This window comes from Panulirus ornatus, chromosome 11, assembly GCF_036320965.1.
Source record: "Panulirus ornatus isolate Po-2019 chromosome 11, ASM3632096v1, whole genome shotgun sequence".
NCBI lineage: Eukaryota > Metazoa > Arthropoda > Malacostraca > Decapoda > Palinuridae > Panulirus > Panulirus ornatus.
The window spans coordinates 72,387,608-72,409,084 of record NC_092234.1 but is presented as its reverse complement, the minus strand read 5'-3'; the positions used below and the strand labels follow the sequence as shown (position 1 = coordinate 72,409,084).

The 21,477-nt window shown below is 45.1% G+C and overlaps 1 protein-coding gene across 17 annotated transcripts in view; it reads left to right on the top strand.

The window, feature by feature from the left end:
- The window catches only part of LOC139751634 (band 7 protein AGAP004871-like), a 948,509-nt gene that overhangs the window by 633,428 nt on the left and 293,604 nt on the right, over positions 1–21,477 (top strand). For 2 of the 17 annotated variants that reach the window (XM_071667272.1, XM_071667270.1), the window contains exons 1-2: positions 1,592–1,709; positions 20,003–20,319. The exons of 14 other annotated variants lie outside the window; for them this stretch is intronic. In XM_071667272.1, coding sequence (XP_071523373.1) covers positions 20,244–20,319 — 76 coding nt within the window. In that variant the 5' untranslated portion in view covers positions 1,592–1,709; positions 20,003–20,243. Of the gene's footprint in view, positions 1–1,591; positions 1,853–20,002; positions 20,320–21,477 lie in introns of those variants that run through there. One more of the 17 variants, XM_071667271.1, reaches the window with a different exon arrangement.

Sequence of the window (21,477 nt, the reverse complement as noted above, 5' to 3'; positions counted from 1 at the left end):
TAATAATAATAATAATAATAATAATAATAATAACTTAAAAGGCTGAATATAACAACTGAAATTATTAGAGATGTCATAGTGAAAATAATGATTGAGATCATAATGACGTTATGATGAAACTAATCAATTCGATAATTTCTTATGGTAGATAAGAGAAGATACAAACTAGATTCTGAGCATGAAGTAAAACAGTCAATAAACCAAACATCTTAAAATAACCCAGACACGAGCCCTTGAAAAGTGCGTGTTATGTAAAACGGATTATGATCACACAAATATAAAGTAAATCGGGGGAAATAATTCGGTTATAACTTTACGTTAAACAAAAAGATTTTTCTGTCGAGTTCGTGAACCAAACACTGATTACGACACTGCCACTATCGTGTTCACCCCACCACCAACAGCACAGACTGACACACCTACTGACGACCAGATTTTGCCTTGTACCGGGCGAGGCGAGTGCGTTGATCGAGAGCTCTTGTCTTACGAAATTTTGGTTATATAGTAGGGGACTAACGAGGAGAGAGAGAGAGAGAGAGAGAGAGAGAGAGAGAGAGAGAGAGAGAGAGAGAGAGAGAGAGAGAGAGAGAGAGAGAGAGAGAGAGAGAGAGAGAGAGAGACAGACAGACAGACAGACAGACAGACAGACAGAGACAGAGAGAGAAAGGTTGCTGGTGTGTTCCTGTCTTATAGCGGAGGGAAAAAAAGAGAATGTTGCAGCCCCCCAGGACTGAAATTACGAGGTTGGTCAGGCCATTGCGTGACGGAGGCAGTTTACTGGGGGAGGGAGGCATGTAGACTGACTCCCTGGTGACTGCCGGGGCTCTGCTGAGGCAGTGTAGGTGGCGGGACCTACACCATACACTGTATCCTACACACACAGTCACTCACCAGCAGGTGAGGAGTAATGTTTTCATACCGAGCAGTAAAGTGGGAAGTGGACAGTTGGACAGAAGAGGACTACCTTTAAACGGTGCCTGTTTATCTGTCCACGATCGATGGTGGATTGTCGTCATGGTTGTGATGAACACCACGGGTCAGTGGAGCACACCAGAAGACACTGTCCACAATATCTTGAGGCTGTGCTGGGCGTCACGAAATTCTTCAAGTCATTCGCGTCACATACACCTGAAGTTGGCTTGAGTTATGGAAGCAGGACATCACTCCATCAGGCGATAGTCAAGTGTCTCCCTCAAGGGCAAGGTAGGAGAGACACACGGCGTATATCAAATGTGAGGGAGAGGGACAAAGATAGGCAGAGGGAGAGTTATGAGAGAGACAGAGAGACAGATGACATCTAGAGACATGGGAGACGATGAAGAACGACAGACAACGTTACACAGAGACAAACAACAGCAGCAGCAGCAACAACAACAACAACAACAACAACAACAACAACAACAACAACAACAACAACAACAACAACAACAAGATGCCGAAGAAAACTTATTATTATAGAAATAAAAAAGATTTGAAATATTTGGTTGATGTGGTGGGAATGTGGTGGTGGTGGGCAGGGGAGGGTGGGTGTGTGGTGGAGTTAGGGCGTCACCTGGCGTGGCGACCCCGGGCCGCGGGGTCAGTCTGGAGCTGGATGGCAAGCCAGGAGGGCCCGGGCTGCTCCTGCCGCCGCTGCCGCCACTTTCCCCACCACACACGAACACCCCTACACGCAGGGGTCCTGCCTGCCTCCTCCCTGCTGGTGCTTGGTAGTAACGCACGTCAGGCAAAGTTTCGTGTCTGTTGACTCACCTAACAGGGAGGTGTCGGGGTCTGCGAGGGAAAGTGAAGGTCGTGGTGGACAAGTGAATAGTTCTTTGACTGAAACTTCCAGGCTGATGTTGCTTTCGGGGTATTGACTCGTTTCTACATGTTGTGCTTGAGAAAGAGAGGGAAAGAGAAAGTTACTGTGTCGAAAAGCAAATGTGACTTTCTTCTGTTTTCGTAAAGCATCGAGCTGTCTTTTGCTTGTGAAGTGACAAGGAACGTACTCTGTTGAAACGCTCAGGGCGAGAAACATGTTGGAAAAGCGATTCATTGAGTGAAAATATCTGGAACTGGTTGTCTCAAAGTGACATCACACCAACACTGTTTACTGAGGCAGAGTTTTCAAGCCTTTAGTAATACTAGATACAGGTCGTGTTGATGCAGGTTCCGACACCAGGATATATGTCATGTATAATCAAATGTGATTCAGCTTTTGTAAATCCAGAGACACATATCCTTTTTATTTCTGTCCATCTGTCGTCATAATTTCATTCTTGATTACAAGGGTTAGATCAAACACGTACAGAAAACATTCAGACATCCGAAGAAAATATAAATATGATATGTGGCAGACGAACAGAGACAGGAGGAGAAGTTCTGTGAAATCCCACCACGAACTGAGGCGTCCTTGTGCGTGTTCCTGGGACTGAGGCCAGTGACCTTTGACACCCCCTACACACAACCTAACCAAAATACCTGTCGAAAAGACTGCTCCATCCTGTGACGCCATACGGTATGAACATGGCCTCCTCATCAGGATGCCATGCGTTGTAACACCATATGACTAACTTGTGTGTCAGGAAAGAAAACCCACAAGATGTTCTGACGAGCAAGAGAGACACAAACCTCCATTGCATCGTGTTTGGATGGGATGTATACGTAATATCTATGATTCGAGATGAATATACGTTGAACATCAGATGATGGTTACCATGCCTGCGATCTTTCTTTAGCAGGAGACTCGTAGTGTTCCGGATGTTAATCACTCAATGTCATGTTACTTCTGATGTTTAACATTATGTAGCAATGAATCATGTGTTACTTATAATATTCATCCATGAAGTACGAGTTACCTCTGGTTAAGTAACAGTGATCCGCTGTTATTCAACACTGGATCATATGTTGATTCTGCCATATAACGATGATTCGTCTGTTACTTCTGCTGTTTCATAACGAGTCACGTTTCAGTCTTGCTGGATAACAGTGAAACGTTTGTTAGTTCTGCCACTTGATGTTGAGACATGTGTTTCTTCTCATCTTTAACTATGAATCAAGAGTTTCATTTGCTATTTAACGATGCAATACGTGACGCCTTCATCATTCAACCATTACTCGTATGTTACTTCTGCTGTTTAGTAATGAATCATGTGTTCTTTATGCTGTCTTACAATGTAACGATGTTACACCTTATAACTGATAATGAATCGTGTGTTTCCTTAGTTACATAACAATAAATCATTAATTACTTCTGCTATTGAACGATGAATTACATTCAGTTTTGCTTTAAACAGTGAATCACACGTCTGCTTGGCATCTAACAGTGAATAATGTGTTACGTCTACCATTCAACAAGGAGTTACTTTACTTATGATATTTGGTAATAGAATATGTGTGACTTCTGATATTCATCAGTGACTCACATGTTACTTTATGGAATACCATTCTAAAAGTAACAGTCTTGACACAGATGTATTAAGCAGTGGGCATTTAGCTTTGCAACACTGGTGTATTAAGCAGTGGGCACTTAGCTTTGCAACACTGGTGTATTAAGCAGTGGGCACTTAGCTTTGCAACACTGGTGTATTAAGCAGTGGGCACTTAGCTTTGAAACACTGGTGTATTAAGCAGTGGGCACTTAGCGTTGCAACACTGGTGTATTAAGCAGTGGGCACTTAGCGTTGCAACACTGGTGTATTAAGCAGTGGGCACTTAGCTTTGCAACACTGGTGTATTAAGCAGTGGGCACTTAGCGTTGCAACACTGGTGTATTAAGCAGTGGGCACTTAGCGTTGCAACACTGGTTTAGATTGTCAAGCGAGCAGATAGTTATTAGTTTGGTGATCACTCATGATGACGTCGGAGCGCTAGTCCCTCATACGAAACACATGAGTAAAGTCATGAGATGTGAGTCAGAACATTGACGTGATACGTTTAACATTGCTGATATGGTTGTCATTTCTTCACAATCATTCACGACACCTACATAATGGCTCGTCAGAAAACCTTGGCTTTGACTCCTCTTTGCAGGCAGTGGTATGAGGACACACTGGATGGTTACTGTACCAAGACTCATTACTGATAATTGTTACGTCAATTAGCTCATTTGTTGGACGACGTTAGAATATTTTAGACTTTATGTTTGTTAAATCACTGTGTTCTTGTGACTTTACTAAAAGGACAGTTTAGGTCATGTTATACGCAATTTGTATTTCTTGCGTTACCTTATCATAGTTATTCGTAATAGTCACTGATCTACCGTTTGTATATAAGTAATGTCACTTATATTTCTATCAATATATCTCTCACTTTTCTGGTTTACAATCCTGTTTCTCTCACAGTTAATATATGATGACTGATAACTTCGTCATGGACCATCGGGTCTCCCATGTTCAAACAGTAAAAAGAAAAATAGCATCGTACTACTTTTTATGTGAAACATTATGACATCATGGACGCTGGATTTTGAGAGATGCCAATTGGTCTGGCCTCACACAGGCAGCCCTGATTTCATGATATTGTAATATATTGATTGATGCGACATTTTCCGTCATATGCCATAATAACGTTATGTTAATTTCACTTTTCGAGGGAGATAACTCTGAAGTGGTCGATCATAATTAGGAAATATGTCTCACATTTACGTTACCAGCTTTACCGGGACAACATGAGTTGGACTGATCATTTCGAAATTCATCGCATCCATTCGGGAAGATTATGTTCACTTTACCGTGTTATGTAGCAGGCATCTGACACCTGCTCTGACTTACTGAAATCTGACACCTGCCCTGACTTACTGAAATCTGACACCTACCCTGACTTAATGAAATCTGACACCTGCCGTGACTTACTGAAATCTGACACCTGCCCTGACTTAATGAAATCTGACACCTGCCCTGACTTAATGAAATCTGACACAGGGACAACGTAGACTTCTGTACACTGCAGACTCCTGTCATTACCTCAGAGCTTCACCTCACACATTAACCTTAGATCTCTCTAACTGCACCTCACAATTTGCAAAGTAACCTGAGACTCCTATGTGCAAAGATACCTTGGATATTTGTAAGTTCACCTTAGAATTCTACTAATTAACCTTAGACTAGACTTCTACAAATTAGCCTTAGACTAGACTACAAATTAACCTGAGACTAGGCTTCTACAAATCAACTTTAAACTAGACTTCTGCAAATCAACCTTAGACTTATATAAGTAAATCTCAAACCTATACAGATTGGCCTTACACTTTCACAAGTTCACCTCAGATTCCTAAAAATTATCCTCATACTTTTATAACTTTATCTCAGACTTCTACAAGTTAATCTCAGACTTGTAAGTTCATCTTAGACTTGTACAAATCATCCTTTGAATTTCACCTGAGACTTTTATAGATTATCCTCAGGAATTCAAAAAAATTCACTCCTGACTTCTTCAAATTAACTTCAGACTTTATAATTCACCTCAGACTTCTATAACTACATCTCAGTCTTTTACACATTAGCCTCATACTTCTATAACTTCACGTCAGACTTTACGAATAGGCCTCAGATTTCTACAATTAACCATAATCATATAAGTTTACCTCAGACTTTTATAAGTTCACAAGAGACTTATCCAAACTAACCTTCGGTTTGTATAGAATCACCTCGTACGTAAACAATTTAGCGGAGAAAGTCCCAACACTTGTCCCATGCCAGAGGATAGTATCATTAATTGAACCCCAGTGAGTACACGATACGTCCCTTTGGTATGATAACTTGACCTTTGACCTCATATTTAAAACTTAGGTCAGGGGCCAGGCCATCGTACCCATGGGTCATATGGTAGTACAAAAGAGGTTGATATACGCCAGGACGACGTCTCCGAACCCTGGCGTCATCACAAGAATATACCGTCATTGTCCACTGTCTGACACGACTGCTGCACCACCCTTCCCCCAACACAACCTTAACCCCTCACCCTTCCCCCAACACCACCCTACCCCCTCACCCTTCCCCCAACACAACCTTAACCCCTCACCCTTCTCCCAACACCACCCTACCCCCTCACCCTTCCCACAACACCACCCCACCTCCTCACCCTTCCCCCAACACAACCTTAACCCCTCACCCTTCTCCCAACACCACCTTACCCCCTCACCCTTCCCCCAACACAACCTTAACCCCTCACCCTTCTCCCAACACCACCCTACCCCCTCACCCTTCCCACAACACCACCCCACCTCCTCACCCTTCCCCCAACACAACCTTAACCCCTCACCCTTCTCCCAACACCACCTTACCCCCTCACCCTTCCCCCAACACAACCTTAACCCCTCACCCTTCTCCCAACACCACCCTACCCCCTCACCCTTCCCACAACACCACCCCACCTCCTCACCCTTCCCCCAACACAACCTTAACCCCTCACCCTTCCCAACAACACCCTACCCCTCCACCCTTCCCCATCACCACCCTAACCCTTCACCCTTCCCCAACATCACCCTTTCCCCCTCTCCCTTCCCTTAACACCACCCTACCCCTTCACCCTTCCCCCAACACCACTCTACCCCCTCGCCCTTCCCCAACACTACCCTTCCCCAACACCATCCTACCCTATCACCCTTTTTTCAACACCACCTTGCCCCTTCACCCTTCCCCCAACACCACTCTACCCCCCTCCAATTCCTCAATACCACCTTACCCCCTCACTCTTCCCCAACACCATCCCACCCCCTCCCCCTTTCCCCAACACCACCCTACCCCCCCCCCCCCCGCCTCCATTCCCCCAATGCCACCCTACCCCCTCAGCCTTCCCCCAACACCACCCTACACCCTCACCCTTCGCCAACATCACCGTACCCCTTCACCCTTCCCCAACACCACCCCACCCCTCAACCTTCCCAACACTCCTCTACCCCCTTACCCTTCCCCAACACCACCCTACTCCCTCGCCCCTCCTCCAACACCACCCTATCCCCTTACCCTTCCCCCAACAATATCCTACCCCCTTTCCGTTCCCCCAACACCACTCTAACCACTCACCCTTCCTCCAACACGAACCTACCCCCTCACCCTTGCCCCAACATCCCCCTACCCCCTAAATCACAGACTCATCCCACCGCACCACCAACCCGCCCCATGTACGTGCCCTGCCCCAGCCAGTGACGTCACGGGTGTCGAGCCTGTGTGTTTCATTGATTTGTTATGATGCGTCCGTCCGGCACTCAATCAAGGCTCACCCACCCACGGGAACCCGCGGGTCGACACCGCCGTGGATTACGTAGTTTCAATTATCGTAATTGCACTCTGTCATTTGCACGTGTTTCGATAATTGTTTTCGTTCCGTGGATAATGGAAATGTATCATGGGCCAATCTGGGAATTCATTTGAACATAATTCCTCCTCTCTCTATGATTCTGACCTTTTTGCAAGTTTCTTGATTGCAAAATTGAATAAGGTTAATTAGTAGAAAGAAAAGGGGGGGGGGGGAGATTTAAAGGATTTCAATGTGTTATTACTAAGGAACTTGGCTGTGTCTGGCTAGCGTCGCAGAACGAATGGAAGACGTGATGCGTGAAGGTCCTGCACGCTCCTTCCTCACTCACCATCCACAACAGTTTGCATAAACGTCTCCCCCAGCCTTAGGTCACCACTTGACCGCCTCATAACGCTCCATGGGGGAAATCATCCTTTGAGAATGAATGAAGCGATCCACTCATAGCGTCCCTTTTTAGAAATGAGGGTGACGCCGCCTCATAACGCCTCACATGGGGAATGAGGAGAGTTGCGTCTCCTCACAAGTTCTCATGTGTGGAATCAGGGGAAGATGTATCTCCTCATAATGCCCCATAAAGTGAATGAGAGCAGAGGCAGATCATGGGGATGGCTATAGCAATGAACGAAATGAAGGAATACAGAATGAGGTGATGGCGTGATGGAAAGCTTCTAAGGAGAGGAAACCAAGAGAGGAGGAAGTGATAGATGGATACAGAGAAACAACAGAGAAGATACAACTCGTTGATGACGGTGGAGAAATGATGAGGAAAAGTGTTGTGAAGGATGGTAATGCTGGAGGGAGTAGAGAGATGGGGAACTACGGGGATGGAAAAGGTAAAAATGGATTACGTAAGGAGAAAGATAATGGAAGATGACGAGTTTGGAAAATGTACGAAGGGCTGAGATAGCGGAAAAAGGAGGGAGAGGGTAAACAGAGGAAGATTTTCAGGGTAAGATGGCGTGAGATGTACGAGGAGGGAGGAAAGGGGGCATAGAAGGCGACGATGGGAGGGAGGGAGGATGAGGTGTCATTGGTGGGAGTGAGGGAGTAAGGGAAGGTTATGATGTAAGAGAGGGAGGGAAAAGGAGATGACGATGGAGGGCAGGGAGGTAAGGGGGTAATGATGAACGGCTGGGGAGGAAGAGGAAGGTAGTAATGTAGGGGAGAGAGGAATGAGCAAGTGGTGGTGGGAGGGATATAACCCATACCGTGTAGTCAGCCAGGCAGGAGGACGAGTGCTCCTCTACCCCGGCAGGTGAGCAGCGGGCAGGCTAGTGTGGCCATCTTGAACACGGTAACTTTACAAGTACTTCTCTGCCTATGTTAACACAGTCATCTCCCTGAGGCAGCTGACACAACACACGCAGGTCATCACAAGAATTTTGTCGTCATCGTCTCCAGGTTTAGAACCAATCAGGGGCCCTTGTCTTTTGTTGGTCCGCTTGTCTCGTAGCCTTACATCCATCCCTCAGTCTTAGTTTGCCCATGTTAACGAGGAAGATGCCAGGAGGATATACCGTCAGATCTGGCCATGAGAGAAATTAAAAAGCGAGGATACAGTGTACATGGCTGAAGGCCTCCAGGATCGGCGAGTGACATGACGGATTGTGGTAGCGACCCTCACACCTGCTGGGAGGCACAGCTGGCTCCTGTGTGTGTGGTGTGTGTGTGTGTGTGTGTGTGTGTGTGTGTGTGTGTGTGTGTGATTACTATTTGTGTGTTCTGGGAAGTGAGTTTTGCACACTCATGTTGCCTCGTCTCTTAACCTTGTTTACATGTACCAGATCTTTATTCCTTTATGTGCAAATGCACACACACACACACACACACACACACACACACACACACACATATGCTCACACACACACAAACACACACACACATACACACACACACACCATCCTATACCAGGCACCTATTTAGTGACCAGGCCCGAGAGGAGGACGGACACCTAGGTTGGGTGTGGGCCAACTGCCGCGTCCAGGATTCGATTTCACGCGGCCCCGACCCCATGTTGACACATGGTCATTAACGCTAACAAGTACACCACGTGTGTGTGTGTGTGTGTGTGTGTGTGTGTGTGTGTGTGTGTGTGTGAGGGAAATGATATGATGAGAGGCTGCTTCAATGGGTACCCTTTCATCGTCTCTCTCTCTCTCTCTCTCTCTCTCTCTCTCTCTCTCTCTCTCTCTCTCTCTCTCTCTCTCTCTCTCTCTCTCTCTCTCTCTCTCTCTCTCTCTCTCTCTCTCTCTCTCTCTCTCTCTCTCTCTCTCTCTCTCTCTCTTTTCCTCTCCACTCTGGGGCCTCAGTCCTTCCATATCAGACAGATTGTCTATTTTTTTCCAAGTTACTTCTAGCTCGGGTCGCCCACCTGCATACAATTATCTCCCTGATTAATCTGCAACACTTATGAGCAGGGAATGCTGCCCTTCCGGCAGAGGAGGAGGGGGGAAGCATTTCAGGGGATGAGAAGGTCAGAGAGAGGGTTTTAAAGGTCAGTGGAGAGTTCAGTCGGGTTTAAGAAGAATCATCATTTTTATGACAGGTAAATCCAAGAATACATTTTTCTTTGGTCAGAAAGCTGCTCCAGGAAGAATGAATTGACAGTGACGCTTCTGCTATCCAAAAGTTAACATAAATTCCAGAATGATAAAAATCCACAATGGAATCCCAAGAAGGAGCTTGAGTAAATCCTTCCATGATCACTACTAGTGTGTACGTTGTTCTTCCAGTGTGCCCTGCAGAGTACGGGGCTGCCAAGCAATGTTCCTTCGTCCACCTTTATAGATTTCGAATAAGTCATTTACGAGAAAGCTGCCTGCTTGTTGAGTTCGTCAGCACAGCAGCAGACTTCTCTCTCTCTCTCTATCATACCTCGATCCTACAGCACCAGAATGGGAAGGCAGTCAAGAGTAGCTCTGAAATCATGAGATAGATCGATGATGGTACTGTGTGGTCGAGCAGCAAGCGAGGATATCATGTCCCTGCTAGACATACTGTCACGTTAGGTTGTAGAAAACGAGGGCAAGATGTTAGATAAGTAACGACAGAGGAACAGGTGTTAGTGTATAGAAAGAAGCCAACCAGTTAATATAGAATGAAGGTATGACGCAGGGACGGACACAGCTGATACTGAGTGAGGCGAGGGTATGACGCAGGGACGGACACAGCTGATACAGAGTGAGGCGAGGGTATGACGCAGGGACGGACACAGCTGATACAGAATGAGGCGAGGGTATGACGCAGGGACGGACACAGCTGATACAGAGTGAGGCGAGGGTATGACGCAGGGACGGACACAGCTGATACAGAGTGAGGCGAGGGTATGACGCAGGGACGGACACAGCTGATACAGAGTGAGGCGAGGGTATGACGCTGAAACGTATGCAGGTGATACAACGTGAGGCGAGGGTATGACGCAGGGATGGACACTGTGATACAAAGTGAGGTGAGAGTATGACGCAGGTGATACAGAGTGAGGCGAGGGTTGAGGCAGGGAGGGATATACGTTAAACAGAATGAGGCGAGTCTATGACGCAGGGACGGATGTAAGTAACATAGCGTGAGGCGAGGACATGACGCAAGGACGAACGCAACTGGTACACCTTGAAGCAAGGTGTGACGCAGGGAAGAACGCAGGTGGCCTGGCGACCGTTGGTGAGAGCCACATGCAAAGCCTGACTCCTATCAGACTATCCACTTCACTGCCTCTCACTCACTCTCTAGCTTCACCTTTTACCTCCTCCTGCAGTTGCTGCTCCTCTTTCCCTCTCTCTTACCTCCTCTTCCTTCCCTTCCTCTTTCCCCCATCCTCATACTGTACCTCTTACTCTCCACCTCATCATTATATCCACTTTTCCTTTAATTTTTCCTCTTCACTCTCGCCCCTCTCAACATTTCGCAATGTGGCTCTCCCTTCCTCCATGTCCCGCCTTTCTCACAGCTCCCCTGCCTCTGTGCCTCACCTTTTCCGTCTATCTCAAGCCTCTTTAGCCCTAATTCTCTCCCTCCCCCCCAATCTCCTCTCCCTCCTGCCCGTCTTCACCCAAGGGGGCGTTCGTTTAAGATCCGCCGTGAGCGATCTTTGTTCTTGTGAAGTTATACCCCGTCACACATTTCCCAAGTCTTCGTTCAACTTTCTCGTTCACGGGATTTCGTTCCTGCGTTCACGCCTCTCTATATTCAGGGCTGGCCATCATCAGAGAATGATAAATTGGGTGAATCAACACATCTATGGCTGGGATATGAAGTCTGACTGAATTTACAGCGAGGGAACCAAGCGGCTGTGTTGATGCTCTGAGCCACCTACACAGACGTGACTTGCTTTGTGTATTCACCCAGCCTGACTCAGGGGCTTGGTTGGGATTTACAGAGGGGAGGGGCGCCTTACGGCAGGGGGTGAGACAGTGGGGACTGGTGGACAGGGTAGGGTATGGTGAGGTAACGCACCGCGTGGTGAGTAGAAAAAAGTTGGGCCGAGAGAAGGAAAAAAAATTGTAGCTGTGGCAGAGTGAGGCAGGACGGGACAAGGAGGGCATGGTAGAAAGGACCTAGACGGGACTGGATGGGACTGGGCCGCTCAGGGCGGGGCTGAGAGAAGTCAATGGGGATGGAGCCGGGCCGGGCCGGGCCGCGCTGGTCCAAGCCGGGCCGGGTACAGACAAGCCGAGCGAAGCCAGGCCGGGCCGGTTGGGGTAGAGCGAAGCGAAGTAAGACAACCTCACTGAGGCCAGTCAGCAGAGTCAGACGTTACCACAGTCTTCCGTGTACTCATGATCCCACAGTGACAGTGCATTCCCTACTGTGAGCATCGCAGTAATAGAAGCAACATAGAAGTAACGAGTGACACAAGGACCTCTAACTTATCGCTAAACGGTTGGTTAAGAGGCTGGCTGGCTGTGACCAGGGTTAATAGTGTGCACTCAGGGAGTCGAGCATGACTTCCACTGCGGCCGTTTCTTACTGACTTGACAGCAGCTCTGATAGCAGGGAAACGCCATCGTGCACATTCATAGTCAGCTCTCTCTCTCTCTCTCTCTCTCTCTCTCTCTCTCTCTCTCTCTCTCTCTCTCTCTCTCTCTCTCTCTCTCTCTCTCTCTCTCTCTCTCTCTCTCTCTCTCTCTCTCTCTCTCTCTCTCTCTCTCTCTCTCTCTCTCTCTCTCCTAATCTATCTGATCCTCACTCAACCGTCCTTCTCTCCTCCTCTCACTCGCCGGCCACCTTCTCCCCTCCACCTAATGCCTAACCTGACCCCAAGTTCAAAATTTATGGTTGTATTACAGCAGCACACGAGCCGTCCCCCAACCAAGATATTATAAGCCGTCCACGTTATTGTGTAATTCTTTATGTCTTCCATCTTCATACCCTCGTCTCCTTCCCATGTTTATCCCTGTTCCTTCCCTTTACCCTTCCTATTTTTCCTTATTCTACGCTCTTATCTCCTCTTTCCTGTCTCCTCTTTCTCATCTTTTTTGGTGGGGAAATAGAGATACAGTGTAGTATAATCATATCATGTTACCTCCACTGATAACGCAAAGGTCTGGCACACTGAACTTGTAACGATATTGGCTTGTATATACCAGGAACTTTATTAAGCCATTCACCTGTATAGACTAAGGCCATTAAAAAAAACCATTGACCCATATATATATATATATATATATATATATATATATATATATATATATATATATACATATATATATATATATATATATATATATATATATATATATATATATATATATATATATATATATATATATATATATGCAAGAGTTTTGGAAAGAGGGGCAAGTATGAAGTCTGTTGGGGATGAGAGAGCTTGGGAAGTGAATCAGTTGTTGTTCGCTGATGATACAGCGCTGGTGGCTGATTCTTGTGAGAAACTGCAGAAGCTGGTGACTGAGTTTGGTAAAGTGTGTCGAAGAAGAAAGTTAAGAGTAAATGTGAATAAGAGCAAGGTTATTAGGTACAGTAGGGTTGAGGGTCAAGTCAATTGGGAGGTGAGTTTGAATGGAGAAAAACTGGAGGAAGTGAAGTGTTTTAGATATCAGGGAGTGGATCTGGCAGCGGATGGAACCATGGAAGCGGAAGTGGATCATAGGGCGGGGGAGGGGGCGAAAATTCTGGGGGCCTTGAAGAATGTGTGGAAGTCGAGAACATTATCTCGGAAAGCAAAAATGGGTATGTTTGAAGGAATAGTGGTTCCAACAATGTTGTATGGTTGCGAGGCGTGGGCTATGGATAGAGTTGTGCGCAGGAGGATGGATGTGCTGGAAATGAGATGTTTGAGGACAATGTGTGGTGTGAGGTGGTTTGATCGAGTGAGTAATGTAAGGGTAAGAGAGATATGTGGAAATAAAAAGAGCGTGGTTGAGAGAGCAGAAGAGGGTGTTTTGAAGTGGTTTGGGCACATGGAGAGAATGAGTGAGGAAAGATTGACCAAGAGGATATATGTGTCGGAGGTGGAGGGAACGAGGAGAAGAGGGAGACCAAATTGGAGGTGGAAAGATGGAGTGAAAAAGATTTTGTGTGATCGGGGCCTGAACATGCAGGAGGGTGAAAGGAGGGCAAGGAATAGAGTGAATTGGAGCGATGTGGTATACCGGGGTTGACGTGCTGTCAGTGGATTGAATCAAGGCATGTGAAGCGTCTGGGGTAAACCATGGAAAGTTGCGTAGGTATGTATATTTTGCGTGTGTGGACGTATGTATATACAGGTGTATGGGGGTGGGGGGTTGAGCCATTTCTTTCGTCTGTTTCCTTGCGCTACCTCGCAAACGCGGGAGACAGCGACAAAGTATAAAAAAAAAAAAAAAAAAAAAACAGAGAAGGGGGCCAGGTGAGGATATTCCCTCAATGGCCCAGTCCTCAGTTCTTAACGCTACCTCGCTAACGCGGGAAATGGCGAATAGTTTGAAAAAAAAAAAAAAAAAAAAAAAAAAATATATATATATATATATATATATATATATATATATATATATATATATATATATATATATATATATATATAGGCCATTCACCTGTGTATGCCATATGACTTAACGACTCCTTCGACTCCATATACTTAGTGACCTTGAATTCATCGCCTGTATGTGCCTGCTGATCTCTGATGCAGGTCAATATCCCAGCTCTGCTGCTCTCATTACCCGGGTATCTGTACTATTGCTTGATTTTCTGCTAAAATTCTCACTGGCTTGTTGATGGACGGCTTGATTTAGTTTTTCCCCCAGAAGCCTTCCTGTCAGGGGGCTGGGCGACCCCCACTGGTCCTGCATGTGAACATACTTGCTTGAAATGATTGAAGTCTGGGAGAGGAATTTAATCTCATTTCATGGGGCTGAATTCTTATTTTTATCTCTCTCTCTCTCTCTCTCTCTCTCTCTCTCTCTCTCTCTCTCTCTCTCTCTCTCTCTCTCTCTCTCTCTCTCTCTCTCTCTCTCTCTCTCTCTCTCTCTCTCTCTCTCTCTCTCTCTCTCTTTTTCTCAGTTGTGGCGCAGAATATATAATAATTTACCTTAAACTTAAGTACACAGCGTCCGTTGGCATGAAAACTGAGGAACTCACATGAAGTCTTTGACTTTTGGTTCACATGAAACTCGCACACACAAACAGCGTCGTCCTCTGATACCAACTCTGAAGGAGTTTTATGTGAATTCCTTAACTTTAGTATATCCTGAAGGAGCTCAGGCTGCTTTCAGCTGACCACCAACTCGGTATACAAACATAGTTCTATGTGGAATTAACTTAGCCTATGTTTGGATCTATATCCTGCTACATGGCTTCGTGTGGCCTTTCCAAGCTCAAGTTTGAGCTCTGTGTTCTATGACCCTCGATATCCTCTGTGTTTTATAGATCACATCCAAGGCTTATTTCACGTATATGAATTTTGGTGCATCAAAGAAATGTTAAGAATTAAGTCACAGATTAGGTTTACACTGTGGTATGCATGATCAGATGGTTCAGGTCAAAACCAAATTACATAAGATGGTATGATACTATGGAGGAGGTTAATAGCAGTACACGTATGATACCATGTATGAGGTCAACCACACCATACGCACGATTCCATGGTTTAGATCAACCACGGAACACAGCGGATGGCATGATTTAGGTCACCCTAAGAACACTTGCCATCCTGTGTTTAGGATTAAACCAGAGACACATGCATGTATATTATGGTTTAAGACTTTAGGTCAATTAGCACAACACAAACACTTCAGGTTAGCCTTAAAAAGAATAACAGAGAAATGATTAGTATTACTCATGATACTCATAATCAGTGTCTGCTCTTAGGTACAATCCTTACATTGCATACTTTCCTAAACTAAAGTGAACCTTCGGGAGGAAGACAGGTCCTTTAAGGCTTCCCAACACTAATGGAAATAGGATAGAGTTGTTCAGGTCATGATGCCTTGCAAAGCAAAAGGATTTTTTACCTTACTTTCGGTGATGGATATAGTGTCCAGTTGTCTTGTAGAGGATTTATTCTGTTATCTTAAACAAGATCTTCATTTTAGTTATCTTGAAAATCATCCATTCATTTATCTCTCAGATTATTAATTAGTTATCTTATATGGGATTTATCGAGTTATGATGCAGAGAATCTGTCGAGTGATCATGAAGAGGATGTAGGGAATAGTAGTAAAGAGGATTAATTAAGTGATCCTACTGACGATTTATCGAACTATATTACATGGGATTTATCAGGTCGTATTGCTGAACATTTATCGAATAATCCTTCAAGAGATTTATTGAGCTTTTTTCCAGGGATTTATCTAATTTTCCTATGGAATATTTACTAAATTAATTTTGCAGACATTCTTGAATATCTAAAGAACTATCTTGCTAAAAATTTACAGTGTTATCTTGCCGAATATTTACCGAATCATCTCACGGAATACCGAGTTATCATTGAAGGTTACTCATCAAAATATCTTCCAGAATATTTACCGGGATATTCTGGATAGCATTTATGGAGTTGTCCTTCAGGAAGTTCACCAAACATGAGGCTTCAGCTGAGTTTGTGCTGGGCTGCCTCTTGTACTCGGGCTCCCCAGGGGGGTGGGGGTGTTGGCTGCCGAGAAAATGGCGGAAGTATTGTTGTTTTCCGGCCCAGATGTGTGTGGGCCAGGCATGTCTGTGTGTGTGTGTGTGTGTGTGTGTGTGTGTGTGTGTGTGTGTTTGGGGGGGGAGGTATGTATGTGGGCCGGGCATGTGCGTGTGCGGGTCGGGCATGTGTGTGTGTGTGTGTGGGCCGGGCATGTATGTGTGTGAGCCGGGCATATGTGTGTGTGTGGGGGAAGTATGTATGTGAGGCGAGTATGTGTGTGTGTGTGGGTCGGGCATGTGTGTGTGTGTGTGTGTGGGCCGGGCATGTATGTGTGTGAGCTAGGCATGTGTGTGTGGGAAGGGGGGAGGTATGTGTATGGCCGGGCATGTGTGTGTGTTGGTCAGGCATGTGTGTGTGTGTGAGGGCCGGGCATGTATGTGTGTGAGCTGGGCATGTGTGTGTGGGGGGAGGTATGTGTGTGGGCCGGGCATGTGTGTGTGGGGGTATGAGGTCTGTGTGTGGGCCGGGCATGTGTGTGTGGGGGTATGAGGTATGTGTGTGGGCCGGGCATGTGTGTGAGGGGTGGGGGATGTTGTATGTGTGTGGGCCGGGCATGTGAGTGTGAGGGTCGGGCATGCGTGTGTGTGTGGGCCGGGCATGTATATGTGTGAGCCGGGCATGTGTGTGTGGGGGGATGAGGTATGTGTGTGGGCCGGGCATGTGTGTGAGGGATGGGGGGTGTTGTATGTGTGTGGGCCGGGCATGTGTGTGTGTGTGTGTGTGTGTGGGAAGGTATGTGTGTGGCCCGGGCAAGTGTGTGTGGGGGGGAGGTATGTATGTGGGCCTGGCATGTGTTTTAGGGGGGAGGTATGTATGTGGGCCTGGCATGTGTGTGGGGGGGAGGTATATGTGTGGGCCGGGCATGTTTGCGGGGAGAGATATGTGTGTGGGCCGGGCATGTGTGTGTGGGGGTGAGGTATGTGTGTGGGCCGGGCATGTTTGTGGGGAGAGGTATGTATGTGGGCCGGGCATGTGTGTGTGGGGGTGAGGTATGTGTGTGGGCCGGGCATGTGTGTGTGGGGGTGAGGTATGTGTGTGGGCCGGGCATGTGTGTGAGGGGTGGGGTGGTGTTGTATGTGTGTGGGCCGGGCATGTGTGTGAGGGGAGGTATTTGTGTGTGAGAAAGGCATGTGTGTGTCTGGGTTGGAATGTGTGTGGGTCGAGCATGTGTGTGGGGGCAGGTATGTGTGTGTGGGCGTGTGTGGGCCGGGAATGTTTGTGTGGAGGGGGGAAGAGTATGTGTGTGTGTGTGTGTGTGTGTGTTGGGGGGGGGGGGGGGTCAGCGTGGTTATATCGTTCTGTTGGTGTGCCTTCGTCGCATCTGAATGGAGGGAATGTTACATACGTTGTGCTCCATGAGTGTTAAACTCCCTCTCTGTACGGTACAATTGGGTATAACACACTCACACACACACACACACACACACACACACACACACACACACACACACACACACACACACCTTCGTAGCCGTACAATGTGTAATGTGTAGGTCCTGACACACGGGCAGCAGCAGCAGCAGTCCGTCCCTAGCAGTAAGAGTCGACCTGCAGCAGCAGCAGCAGCGGCAGGAGTCGACCTGTGTGGTCGACATTATCGTCCATTAATTAATATAATCGTTCGGCCGAGTCGTCGATCGGGCTTCAGTGGTTGCAATTATTCGGGGTAGTGGTGAGGGGAGGAAGGCGAGGGGGGGCTGGTTATTAGGGGGTCTGAAGGGAGATTGACAGCAGGAGGCGGTGGAAGGCAAGAAAATGAGGGAGATGACGGGAGAATGAGGAAGTTGTGGTGAAATGAGAGAATGATAAAGATTGGAAATGATGGGTAAATGATGGGTGGAAGATGAGGGGCAAGTAAAGGGAACATGAGGAGAGAGATGAGAAAGAAATGGCTACAGTGAAAGAAAATAAGAGAATGGTAAAATGAATGAGGGAGAAAATAAAGAGGATGGAAACTGTAAATATGGAAAGAAAAGATAGTAAAGTGCAAAGAGGAAGAAAAACATGGAAGAGTATGAGAAGAAAAACAAAATGAATCAGGAGATGGAGAAGGATATGAGGGAGAAACCAAGCACTTTACGGAAAATGGGGAAATGAGATAATGGGTGAGAGATGGGGAGAGGAAAGTATGCGGTCAGGTATTACCCTGTGTCTCCTGAATACACTATCGAAGGTGACCCCATCCCCCCCCCCCCCACCCAGCCCCCCCATCCCCCCCCCCACCCAGCCCCCCATCCCAGCCCCCCACCCAGCCCCCCACTCCAGACCCCGAACACCTCAAATATCATACATTTCTTTGTTATCTTTCTTGGTTTGAGTCTGGAAATACCCAGCCTTTAACAACACCGGTCATGAAAGTATTTCGTCCCAGGCAGAGTTTACAATAGACTTTTACATGTCATTTATGTGAGATTAGTCTCCGAAATTTACCTTCAGAAAATACTTTGCAGGCTCCTTTCACGGTAGGCGAGCCAGTAAGCCGTTCTAATGCATGCTAGCCTCATACCCTCCCAGCATGTGGGAGGTGGGGTGGGCAAGGAGGTAGTGTGTGGGCGTGGTGGTAGCATCGTAACAATGGAAGCGAGTTATGCCACGCTGGCCTACGCTATGCATTAAGTCTGCTAACAACAAGCACAAAAGCACACAAGCACAGGCACTCCTGCACGTCGAGTTCCTTCATCAAAGTGCAAACAAAACGTCCCCAGATGGTGTATTGTGGGTTGATGATGTGCGTTTGTGTTCTAACCCAAACATGTGTGATGTTCACCATTATTGTTCCCGCGATACTGACGGAAAAACATTATTTTTTGTTTATATTCAATTCGATAAAGCTTTTGTAATATGAAACTGAATTGAATGTGAGACACTTTTAGTCATGTTATACAAGCCACAGCAGGTACACTAATATGTACCTTACACATACGTATTGTGTATAAATGTATAAATGCATACAGAGGAGGGGAGACCGGAAGATTTAAGGAGAGACATGTAATGGAGAAGGAGAAGTGAAGAGAAACAGAAAAACAAATAACAAGAACACGCAAAGACGTTAATAGAGTGAGAGAAGACGGAGACACAAGAGACAGTTGACAGATCAAGGGAAGATGAGAAAATCAGACTCACAAAACACGAAGACACAACAGGAAAGACAAGACAGACAGACAGACAGACAGACAGACAGACAGAGAGCGTACATTAGCGGCACCAGTGTACAATAGAGACACAGAGCGAAGCAAGAATCACAGTGAGGGCGGCGGGCTCGCCTGGGGCCCCGACCCTCCGCTTGATTAGAGAAACTGCTGAGTTGGGGGACTGACGGCGTCCTTCCAAGCCTCGCTAACTCTGCTAAAACTCCTGCATCAGTGTAAATGTTGAGGCACGTCCTCTTCCTCTACTCTGATCACGGGTAATGGAAAGCTATTCCCGGGTACAAAAGTTAATGGGTTATATATATATATATATATATATATATATATATATATATATATATATATATATATATATATATATATATATATATATATATATACATATATATATATATATATATGTTACGATTGTGCAACAAAAATAGTATTCATTCATGAGGAAAAGGAAAATAATCGTTTTATGTTCATTGTACGGCCTTCGAAACCTTCGTAGAATGAAAGGAATATAGAACTGAAGACGAAATGGGAGACTTAACCAGGCCCCAGTGTGTTAGACGTGGTAATAATCTGCAGAGGGTTTGGCCTGTGTCAGTCCATCTGTGACGACGTGAAGTGCTTGACCAGGAACATTCTCACCACGCCTCTCCTGAAGATATTCCCAGCGTGAAAGTCTTTACCAATTACGAGAATTTTTCATCTTGCAAAAGGTTGGTGTTCGTGAGAAGACAAGAACAATGGACTATTATGAGAAGCACAATAATCACCCAAACCACAGCGGCCAACATAGTGCTGGAGGAGTGACGTACTCAAGTAAGTATATTGGTCTTACCTGGATGGAAGATGTGGTCCGCCTGTAAGTACATCGATGTTCCTACGAAAGAACTTACCTTGCTTGGATGAATATAATGTTACTCCACTTATCTTGCTTGGGTGAATATAATGCTGCTCTCATGAAAGTTGTCGATTTCTAGAACGTATGTAAAAGTTACTTTGAAAGAAGTTGTTTGGTTTGCAAGTTTATAGTTAATGTTCTTTTTTTCTTTTTTTTTCTTTTTTGGAAGAGTTCGCCACACATAGCGAAAGTCAAGAGTCGTGTGTTATCTTTCACCTTTATCAGGGAAAGATAGGAAGTGCCTGAATGATGAAGATCATCTGTATGGTGTCCATTGATGCGGGTAACAGTATGGCCGTGGAGAGAGGCGGGCTACCAGTGTGGGAGGGAGTGGAGTGCGGCTTACTCTCGAAGCAAAATTTCATCGTAAATCAGCGATATAGTTTTAGTTGCTGCTTATGTTTGGCTGGTGTGTTTGAGAGACGGTTACATTGTCAAAATGTCTTCCTCACACCACATATCACGGTGGATATTAATTCTAGACTTCCTCTCCCCCCCCTCCTCTCTCTCTCTCTCTCTCTCTCTCTCTCTCTCTCTCTCTCTCTCTCTCTCTGATGTCTTCCAGTCTTACGGGAATTATATGCTTCGGAAATTTCAATTTGTATATATATATATATATATATATATATATATATATATATATATATATATATATATATATATATATATATATATATATATATATATATATATATATATAAATATATATATATATATATATATATATATATATATATATATATATATATACATATATATATATATATATATATATATATATATATATATATATATATATATATATATATATATATATATATATATATATATATATATATATATATATATATATATATATATATACAAATTGAAATTTCCGAAGCATATATATATATATACATATATATATATATATATATATATATATATATATATATATATATATATATATATATATATATATATATATATATATATATATATATATATATATATATATATATACATATAAATATATATATATATATATATATATATATATATATATATATATATATATATATATATATATATAT